Source organism: Pieris rapae, chromosome 19 (genome assembly GCF_905147795.1).
Source record: "Pieris rapae chromosome 19, ilPieRapa1.1, whole genome shotgun sequence".
Lineage (NCBI taxonomy): Eukaryota > Metazoa > Arthropoda > Insecta > Lepidoptera > Pieridae > Pieris > Pieris rapae.
In genome coordinates, this window is record NC_059527.1 from 1048201 (window position 1) to 1058912 (window position 10712).

The 10712-nt window shown below is 31.7% G+C and overlaps 1 protein-coding gene across 1 annotated transcript; it reads left to right on the forward strand.

The window, feature by feature from the left end:
- The first annotated feature begins 1439 nt into the window (after nt 1-1439).
- On the forward strand, nt 1440-2820 carry LOC123690013. Its single transcript, XM_045632409.1, has 2 exons — nt 1440-1716; nt 2580-2820. The coding sequence occupies exons 1-2, from the start codon at nt 1478-1480 to the stop codon at nt 2797-2799; spliced, it is 459 nt and encodes a 152-aa protein (XP_045488365.1). The 5' UTR covers nt 1440-1477; the 3' UTR covers nt 2800-2820.
- Nucleotides 2821-10712: the final 7892 nt, after the last annotated feature.

Here is a 10712-nt window from a genome sequence, read left to right on the forward strand (position 1 = left end):
GTATTATATACCGTATGAATCCGGCCCTGTTTGCCGCAACTGGGCAAGCTATTGAACAGCAAGCTCTGTCAATAATTGAGGAGGCATCCAGTTATGGCCGATATTGAAACGCAACTAGTTCAATACAACTGAGTCGGTGCTTAGACACGGTATTGATTATATCGCTTAAGCTGCAATTATTACTTCTCAAGTGACAATATTGCTCGTAAACTAAACTAAACTAAACACAATTTATGAAATTCTGCTATTGATTTTCGGTATATTTAGAAGTGTTTAATGTTTGGAATATCTCTCTCTATCAAACAAAATATCAATGGGGCTAGAACCTTTTAGGTCTATGTCTGAGATTTCTGTATCTGTTTCATTTTATTTGTTAATCTTATAGACAAATAGGTGTTCAGCCTTGTGTGCCTCACGCACGCCGTAAACTTTTTAGGTCTTACGCAAGCTGGCTTTCCTCACGATGTTTTCCTTCACCGTCCGACTGAATGTTAAAAACCCAAAGATATAAAGTCCATTGTTGCACATCCAGGGATCGATCAATGCCTAGAAAATAAATTGTATGTTTCTCCACTCAAATATCAATTTGATTCATACATCTTAGAATAAACTTCAAACTTACCGTAAGTTTGTAACCTCTTAATGAGGTTTTTATTTAGTTATTACATTTTTTTTTAATTTGGAACAGTAGCTAACTAAAACAAAGTAATGATCAAAGTACTGTATGTTCTGATTTTAAATAAACTTGTCGCATATATTACCTGCCCTCCAGACTCCATCAAGGGAAGGGCATCACATGTGGCGTCACTTTAATATTAATGGAAAACCCATACTATGCATGATTTTCTTTACATTTCCATGTTGTAATACAAAGCTAGTCGATTGTATAGTTCTCGCTTGAGGCTATATTGTAAATTGTTCTTATATATGAAACGGACATTGTATCTTGAATATGATTGAAAATACATTTTTTATCTTATGCCTGTGAGCATTTTAATTCTGTCATTTTAGATAAAGTAATGTGTAACATATGATTTATTACTATTTATGATATTTTAAACTTGAATAAATAATTATGTTAAGTTACATAAATAAATTATAATTTGATTCACGGTATTCATGCAATTGCAGCGAAGTGTAAGATTTGTTCCTAAAATTCCTAATACACTTAAAGTTTTCGCAAAACTAGCGCTTAGGTAGTCAATTTTAAAAGACAATTTACCCAACCATCATAAAGCGAGTACACTTAATCTTCATTGTCGTATCTTGATTGCTGTAACATTATATAAGATCGTCCTACTAAGCGTCTTTTACGGTTTTTTCACCCTGTCGTTTGCTTTATGAGTCGAATTTCGACTCGGGTAATAATACAGTTCTTTCAAAAATCATCTATGTGCATCGGGCTATAATTCTTTGTGGCGCAGTTATAAAAATTCAAACAATAAAACTTTTATTGCGAGCATAAATTCAGTGAAGGATGTTATTAAAAATTCAATTGATTTTCCTATTCACGACGCTGTCTTGGGGGAAAGATCAGCCGATAATAGTGAAACTTGATCCTGTCGAGATAATAAAAACTTTAGCGTCTGAATCTTCGTTGAAATATCTACGAAAATTGGCTGATGTCTTTGCTAAGAAAGCCGCTGAAAAATTTGTCAGCGAAATAAAAAATAAAAACTATGACCTGCTTCACAATAAACACGAGTTTTTGAACGAGTAAGTGGATATTAAACCAACTTTGATGTACTGATTGCGACTCTAATTTCTCTTCGCTATTGACCAATTTATGTATATAATCTGGTCAATAGCGAATTACAATTACAATTTATGTATAAATTTATTTTTGGCTATGTGATTGTTTATTTAAATACTACTGAAATAGTTTACTTGTTTGGTAGTACGTGCTACTGTCAGAACACAAATACTTTATATTATTATATAGTAAAAATGCTAAAATCGTTAAAACTGTATATATGTGAACATAATTTAAAAAAAATTGTATAGGAATTGTAAGTACGCATTTGACATATAAATGCCTTTGCAAATGTAGGATATAAAAGTATAGTGAATTAGTTTACGCAATAATCTTTTTCCAAACTTTTAACACTATCTTATTCAGATAGTGTTAAAAGTTAAATCTTTGTCATTTTTTTTCTCTTTCATAATTAGCTACTTAAATGTACGAGTATATGTTAATTGTCACTAATTAACCCTAGGATTATATTTTACATTTTTGTTTATGTCAAAATCGTTTACGACGATATCGTTTAGAACAACATACATATGTTATATTGACGTAATTGAATTCTATTGTATTTGGTACTTAATAAAAACGTCATCGGCTATAGGGTTACCCGGAAGAGATCGCTTCTTAGCGATTAGGCCATCATTTTCATCAGGTGAGCCTCCTGCCCATTTGTCCCCGGTTCTATAAAAAAAAAGGGCCGCACGTTGCCTTAACTTATTGCTTACTGCTTTTTTATTTGTATGTTTTTCTATAAAGTAAAGAAGCATTCATATGCTATAATAAATAATTAATTTAATTTATTGATTATATTGTTTGACATGTTATTTCGTAGGCCACGTACTACCAAAGATAAACGTCAGAAGGCTATATTAGATGAGGAAAAGGCGCTTGAACTTCTAGAAAAGCCATCCCCAGATGGGGACAACTTGGACTTTGAACAATTGGACTCGACCAAAGAAGACGAGATGTCCTCAAAATCGAAATCTATACCAGTTTACAGTTTGATGAAAGTAAATGGAAAATATGTTAGAAGATTTTTAGGGTTATTATGAATATAACTAAATGAATTTTTATTTTATTATTTCTTTTCCTTTTGAGGAAGGGCAACTATTTAATGGCCTGTCTGCGTTTTTATTTATTTCGGGACACAATTGATGTTATTAAGAGATTTAATATGTAACAATATAACATAGATGTATGTTGTTAATTGTATGATTATTAAATTTTTATTTGTAATAAATTAATTGCTGTTAATTCCTAATTTTATTTTATCTTGTTTCCGTTTTCCTATAATAATAAATTATGTAAAATTCATACTGTGTACTTTTTTTAAACTCTAGTAGATTATTCCAGTTTCTAGATTTTATCGATCTTACAAACTGGAAGTAAACCGTTTGGTTATTAGGTTTAAAACTTCAGGTTATAATTTTCACTAAACTAACAATAAATTCCCAAACTTCGAACTTTAGGAACGTTACCTTGCCAAATGTTAGTAGTAACCGAGTTCAAAATAGTAATATCGAGTTATACAATATACCAGGACATCAGAAGCCGAGAGGAAATCCAGGAAGATCGTCGCCGCTATAACTCACGGGCATGAATTATTGATGGCTCCAACAATACCGCGACGATATTACGCGATAAATAAACGGTATGAACGTCTAAGAATAGATAGACGGGGTATTCGAAAGTCTGGGCTTTTGAAGGGTTTATGTTCAATGCAAATGCTGTAATGTGCTAAACATCTATTGCTAGAAAGAGTTTGCGAAAAGGAGTCTCTTTAGTTGCTATTGCTTGAAGTACCATAGCCTAAGACATTCCTGTGTTTTTTCAATGACTATTTTTAAAGTAAGTTACCTATACCTACAAATCTCTCTGCACAATCAAATCGTCCCAATTCGAACCCTCCACGCTAAAAATACGCGCTATTTGCTAAACTGCTGGTAAGTTAAGTTTAAATAAAAACTCGCGTCGACATGTATTGTTTTTATATTAAAATCTTTTAAATTATTGTTACGGTATAACAATATACGGTTATATATAAAAACCGAACGATTTAAAAACAAAATATTTAAAAGTACAAAAAGGTATTACAAACTTTTATAGAAAACATAAACATTTTTTTTTTGCATTTGAATTCCAAATAATGTTTTTTTGTTTATCACAATACCAAATCATGAAATGACTTACACAAAAGATTTAAGAGCTGAATTTTCTGTGTGAGTTACATAATCGTAAGAACAGGATGGGGCAGAGGACGTTAACAATACACTCTTTTGCGTTGGGTCTCCAACTCTCTTCGTCTCATGCATAAACTGTACGTCGCCAGGTCTTCTATCGGCAATATTGGAATCTCAATTTTTCTTAAGTGTTTCATAAATAGCGAACTCACAATAAAAACTGTGATAAATAAACTTATAAGCCATCGAAGACTGTATAATTCCGGTTTTGCTACAATAGCCTTTGTTCTTTCAGTTTCAGCGAACTTTAACTATTGTTGTGTTAACAATGCGTTTCCCGACCACGTAATTAAAGTTGCACTTTTGGAGCTTTTTTCCCATTGTTCAAATTAGTTTCAAATTGACTTGAATACATCAACTTAGTAAGATTTTGTTCGAAAATAAACAATTGTTACACGTTTTATTTAGTCAATAAACGTAAATTGTATTATTTATAAATATTGGGTGCTATTCATCGACTGTGTCTTCAAGTTATTTACTATTTTACTATTTGATTTTATAATCGATTCCATACAATTTAGTCAATTTAGTCATTAACGCTACCTATTGCATGTTGGATTTTCTAGGTGCATTTTGATTGCTAAAAATCACTCGAAGTATGTTACTAATGTAAATTAGTGTTTACGTATAGAATTAAAAAATCTGTTACATCTTTTCAGGGCCTAAGATTGATACATTTACACAAGATTTAGGCATATAAGTATATTATTTTTTAATGTTTTTTATGTAGGATAATTGGTGTGGGTATTATTTTGGCGTTCTATCGAAGTAGTAGTAACTATTAAGGTAGAATAATGTAGTGGAAATAAATAAAACATAAATAAATAAGTGTTTCATAGTCATTTGTCAATCTAAAAGGCAACTAGTAGATTAGTCTCCTGTGCCTGACAAACGCAAGCCGGTTTCCTTACGATAATTTTCTTCATCATTCGAGCGAATGTTAAATACGCTTATAGATACTCCATTGGTGTAGCCGGGGATAGAACCAACTACCTGAGGGATCGCGGGAAGCCACTAGGCGAACACTGCTCTCGTTAAAGATTTATTTAAATTACCTTAACTTTAAGGTATCATCTTGTTTATGGTTCTTTATGACATTGGTACGCTCTCTTTGCTCCCTAACATACAGCATCTACTACTGAATAGTACTGATAACTAATATAATATAACAAAGAGTATTCGTATAACTTCGAAGATTAGTAAGTCTATTATATGTTCAGTTCAAATTATGTCAAAGTAAAACCCTGTTATGTATTACACAGAAAACCTAATGCTTTCATTATATAGACACAGATTTGTGGTCGTATTTCCGTAGTCCAAGCGGGATCGTGATTCCGCATCCAATTGTATGCTACACGGATATAAAAGGATTAATGCTAAATGATAATATACTGTAAATGTAAAATCTATATTAAAATTCTTTTTTCAGTGATTGTAACGTAATTCTTCTGGAACTTGACCAAATGTTATATTTTTTGTGTATTCAGTGTGTGTATTTTTATACCTCTATCGTTGTTGAAACTGTCTTTCTTTATGATAGCAGAATAAAACACTTTTAATGGCAATCTTTATGGCAAATTAGATAGTTTTTTACACCAGAACAGTGAATGGGCAGGAGGCAGATATGATGCCGCCGGCCGCCGCCAATGGACACTCAATGCCAGAGGGCTCGCGAGTACTTTGCCGGCCTATTAAGAATTGAAAACAGCGTACTTCTTTTATTGGAGCACCTTTAGTCGAATTAGTTCCGAAATACTTCAGTGGACAGTGGCAACAATTATAGTTAAAATGACTGTAATATCTGTGTTTAGTATTGGCGTATGGAGCAACACTGTATGTGTTTATCTTCGAACGTAAGACACTGAAAACAAACACAGGGCGAAGAGTTGGAATGGATGTGTGATAAATACCAAGTACCACGAATGCAGTGTTAAGATGATTTCTAATAGTACTAATAACTTTTACTCCCTCGATAAACTATATAAAACAAAACATAATCGATCATTTAAAAAAAACATTTATTTTTATTCATTTCCTTGTATAGTTCTAAAAATAATTTATAAAAACATATTAAAAAAGAAAACATACAAACTAATCCTTTTATATCAAATTACGCATAAAAGAGCGTACCAATTCTTTAAAGGCCGGCAACGCAGTCGCGAGCCACTTAACATCAGGTGGGCAGGCCTTGTCCTCTGTTCTATAAAAAACTGCAACCCTTATGAATTCAGTCAATATGCTATAAATAAATTAACATCTAGCCAGCAGAAACATTTTTTAATATAAAATCCTTAACATACCATAAGCCTCAAGGCTTTAATACCATCTAGAAGCCTAAATCCTCGTACACTTCGTACAACCTACCTGAGTCCTGACCCAGATTTTTTATTCCGAACGAAATTGCTTGTACAAGGCAACACTTTTTATTTTCATATTACAGCACTCGTTCTTGGCCAAATGATATGATATTTATGCTGATGTAATAGAGTTCGCGTGAAATATATTTTGGTGAAATTATTTTTGGAGCTCTCTGAAGATTTTTTATGATACCGAATTTTGTATACCGGATTCAATACAAATCTTTTATGTTTTTATGAATGTTGGAATTGTGTTTTACTATTCATATGTGAAGATTTTTTGTTTACTACTACGACGACTTAATTGTTTAGTAAGTAGTAATTTACTTAACTAGTTTAAAAATTCATTGCTCCATGTTGTATGTATGTATGTATGATGAAGATAGATATAAATAATAAGAATTTTTGGTTTGATTATGACTTACCTGTAGGCGTTTGCCTCTCAAGTCAGTTCAAATCATATTTTTTATTCAATACACCCAAACATCGATATCAGCCCAGGCTGAAGAAAAACCTGATCTTTAGTCTATGCTAAAAAAAACCTGAAATCAATAGCCATGACACGCAAGAAAAAATATTGTTATTATGTTATGCGAATAAAACTATATAGCAGTAGTTAGATAAACCAGATTGGCCCTTATTTTCTAATATATATGTTTTTACCAAATAAGACTCAATTAAAAATATTTTCTTTGCTCTATTCACAAATACAGTTTTAAAATACATAAAGCCTGAACGCTGTCCAAAAGAGGCATCCTAAGCTTTTTATTCACAATCGATAATATCTGTAACGTCGAAGTCCATTGGTTTACCCCAACACAAGTGTCTCTTGACTACTTACGGAGGTTGTCTCATACTCATTTAAAATTTTATTGTTATTATTATTGGTGCACAACCGGGCTTTGAACCTACGACCTCAGGGATGTTGAGAGTCACACGCTGATGCCACTTACTATGCTCAGAGGTAAACAAAAGCTTTGGAAAACGGCGAACACTGTGTATAAATGATTCAAGAATATACCGTCCATATAACAATCGTTCCTACAAATACGGAATAAACTCCAAGTAAAACTAAATACCGAAGAAGGGTCGATCGTATTGATCCGACGCTAATTCCCCTAATCCACTTACGCCTTCCGGAATAAGTATGAGTGACACCGGATTATAAACGGCTACATTACTTATACCAGACTATGTTGTGATTTTTATATTAATAGAATATCTTTCTTGCTTGGCAGCCTTTGCCGACTGGCAAACAGATCCGCAGTAATCAGGCAAGATACAAATATTGGAATATTTTTTTGAACATTCTTATATATCTAATTTAATATAATCATCTTTGTTTATGTATATACACCTAAGTCGATCTGAATAAAAGGCTTTATTATTAAAATATATTTCTAAATTTCTCGGTTTGCGAGGTATGTTGGCATGTGTGTTGCTTCCCAAACTCAGTCCAACTCATTACATACATATAAAGATATGGTAAACCTACATAATATATACTACTTGATCAAACTATGGGGTACTGCGCCTACCTATCGTTATAAAATTAAAATTATGTAAAATAAATTATCGAAGACTTTATTCTATTAGGATTATTTGAATCCAACCGAAGAAATATACAGAGATACCAAATTTATGAGTATAAACCAGACATATGTTTACAATGCCTCAACTGTAATATACAAAAATATAAACAAATCAAATCAAAATATCTTTCCTTTGTGCAAAAATCTGTTAAAAATATGCATTAATAAATATTGATAAATTATCTTTAATACAACAACTATAACTAAACTATATATATATATATATATATATATAACTAAACTACAACTATATTTAATTATATATATCAAGGTGTTCAAATATTTAAGAATTTGCCATCCAAGTTAAAAGAAATAAAACCTCTTTGCCTACCTTACATTGCCACAGTGACCAAACTTTTAAATTTGTTTTAATTCTCTTTTTATTATTTTATATTTTTGTATAGCTTATTATCTAACAATTTCATAATACACTGTACATAACTAACTTACTCTAAATTTTCTAGGTGAATGTAATTCTTTGAGAAATAAAGTATCTTTGAACCGAATGTTCTTAAGTCTAGACATCAATAGGTTTAATATTGTAAAGTGCTTGTTATGAAATGGCCTCCTCCGTGCATTTGGTGGTCCTGGGTTTATGGAATCGATATAAATCCTTTCAGCATATACCAATCGGTACCTATTAATTTATTTTGCCTATTAATTTTTAATGGTGAAACTATGTTTGAGTATTTAACTTTCTAACAAAAATAAAACTGACTCCAAAATGCTAACAAACGCTGAAAATTAAAAAAGACCTCGAATTGTATCAATCAGTCAAAATACGTTTATTCAGTTAAGATGCTTCTTAGGGCATGCTTATATCCGTTTGTAAAAGTACCAGGAGACCTTGTTCTGAGAAAAACAATTATTCGAAATACATATTTTGTTTTTCGTAAATTTTGATAATAATAACTTTGCTGATAATCAGATTGTTTAATTGCTTTTTAATTCGCTCAGGTTATGCTAGACGCATTTTTGTTTTGATAACCTTTTTTGCCGATTATTTATTATTTTATTATTAATAACTTATTATATTATTATATATATTTTATTATTAACAATTCTTGTGTGTATTTTGAACTATTAGGCAAAGTATAAGTAGTACATTATCAGTCTAACCTCTATTGTTCCCAAATTAACTTTCTCCATATTCTTACAACTGTGTGCCTTTCATGCTAAGAATATGCAATTGAGGAACCAAGGGCTATTATTTTAATATAAAGTTGTATTTTAACACCCTCCCAACGATTCTTTGTGGTACCGTAATTAAATACTTTGGTTAAAAAGATGCTTGGATCCGTGCTCAATGAGCCATCTTTGCTAACGGTAATAATACCTACAAAAAATGCGATAAGTTATCTGAGAAAGATTTTTATAAATTAAATGTATGTATTAACAATTAATGAATGACTCTGAGTACGATTGTTAGTTATACATCTCCAAATAGTTAAATTACTGAGGTGGTTCTGGAATCTGTCTGTAAGTTTATATATATTTCTTTTTTGGCGTTCACAAGTGTACATTTATTATTTAATTTATATATTTATTTTTATACTTTGTAGGTGAGGTAATAACCTTATACAAAAACATACACATAACAATTACATACATCGTGATACCTATATGAATAAATGATTTTGAATTTTAATTTGTCTCTGCACTAACATTTAGTCCGTTGTATATTGTTAAGTCATGGCTAATAAATCTTAGCTCCTTTCTGAAACTCATAAGATTCCTATGCATTTGACAGGCTTCACGGAGTGACCTCACTGCTCCAAGGTCTGATGGTTGGGAAGCCACAGTCCAGCATTTTTAGACGTGTGTAACTGAATTCTCTGGAAACCTCTGCATCAGGGACTGTCCATTGGACTCAGAACATATGAAGAAATTGTTTAAGCCAAATGTAAATAAACCTCTAGATTTTAAATTTAGAATTGCTCAGTAATTTTTAAAAATATAAAAAAGCTTACGCACGATTTTATCAGTCGCCTGTTGATTTGCCTCAGTCAGTAATGCCCCACGCATAAAATTAGGGAAAACATAAAAATATTTAACAGTCACCGTATATTTGAACGCCCCAGGATTGTCTAATGGCCGAGGGTGACCGCGGACGGCGGCTGTCATCAAAATGCAGGGTTACTCATATATTAAACTTGATTACAGTTAGAAGATTTTATTACAGGTTATAAAATGAGAACTGGTATATAAGGGAAGATAAATAATAGAATTACTTAATAAATTGACTACAGATTTAGGTACCGCCTTTATAAGTCGTGGTATCCAAGCACTACACAGTGGTGTATCACGTGATGTAAAAGCTCGAGGGACAGCTTTTGATTCTCGACGAAATAAAAATTAAACAATAGGCATTTTCTTGAGACACCGTTGACTTTTTTGGGTCTAAGTCTAGTCGGTTTCCTCGCGATATTTTCCTTCACCGTTCGAGCGAACGACAAAATGCGCACATAAACAAAAGGTTCACAGCCGGAGATCGAACTTACGACACTGCTACAATGGCAATATAATTTGTTGTGCACATATTATTAAACTTATTTAACATAATTTTTATTAAATATAAAAATTATGTAGGGGGTTATTAAATATAAAAATTATGTTAAATAAGTAATTTGTAATATACATTACTAATATATTACATTATATTTCGTTGTATATTTCTTTGGAATTAAAATGTCTAATTTCCGGAAGATATAAAGATGGCTTTAAAACAAAACCTAAAATGACTCAACTTGCACAAACGTTAATTGCCTAACAATAA

Bases quoted from the DNA above. Each gene is read 5' to 3' on its own strand.
- LOC123690013 (XM_045632409.1), top strand. From the start codon at position 1,478: ATGTTATTAAAAATTCAATTGATTTTCCTATTCACGACGCTGTCTTGG. The intron at 1,717-2,579 runs GTAAGTGGATAT...GTTATTTCGTAG, and splicing joins AAACACGAGTTTTTGAACGA to GCCACGTACTACCAAAGATA.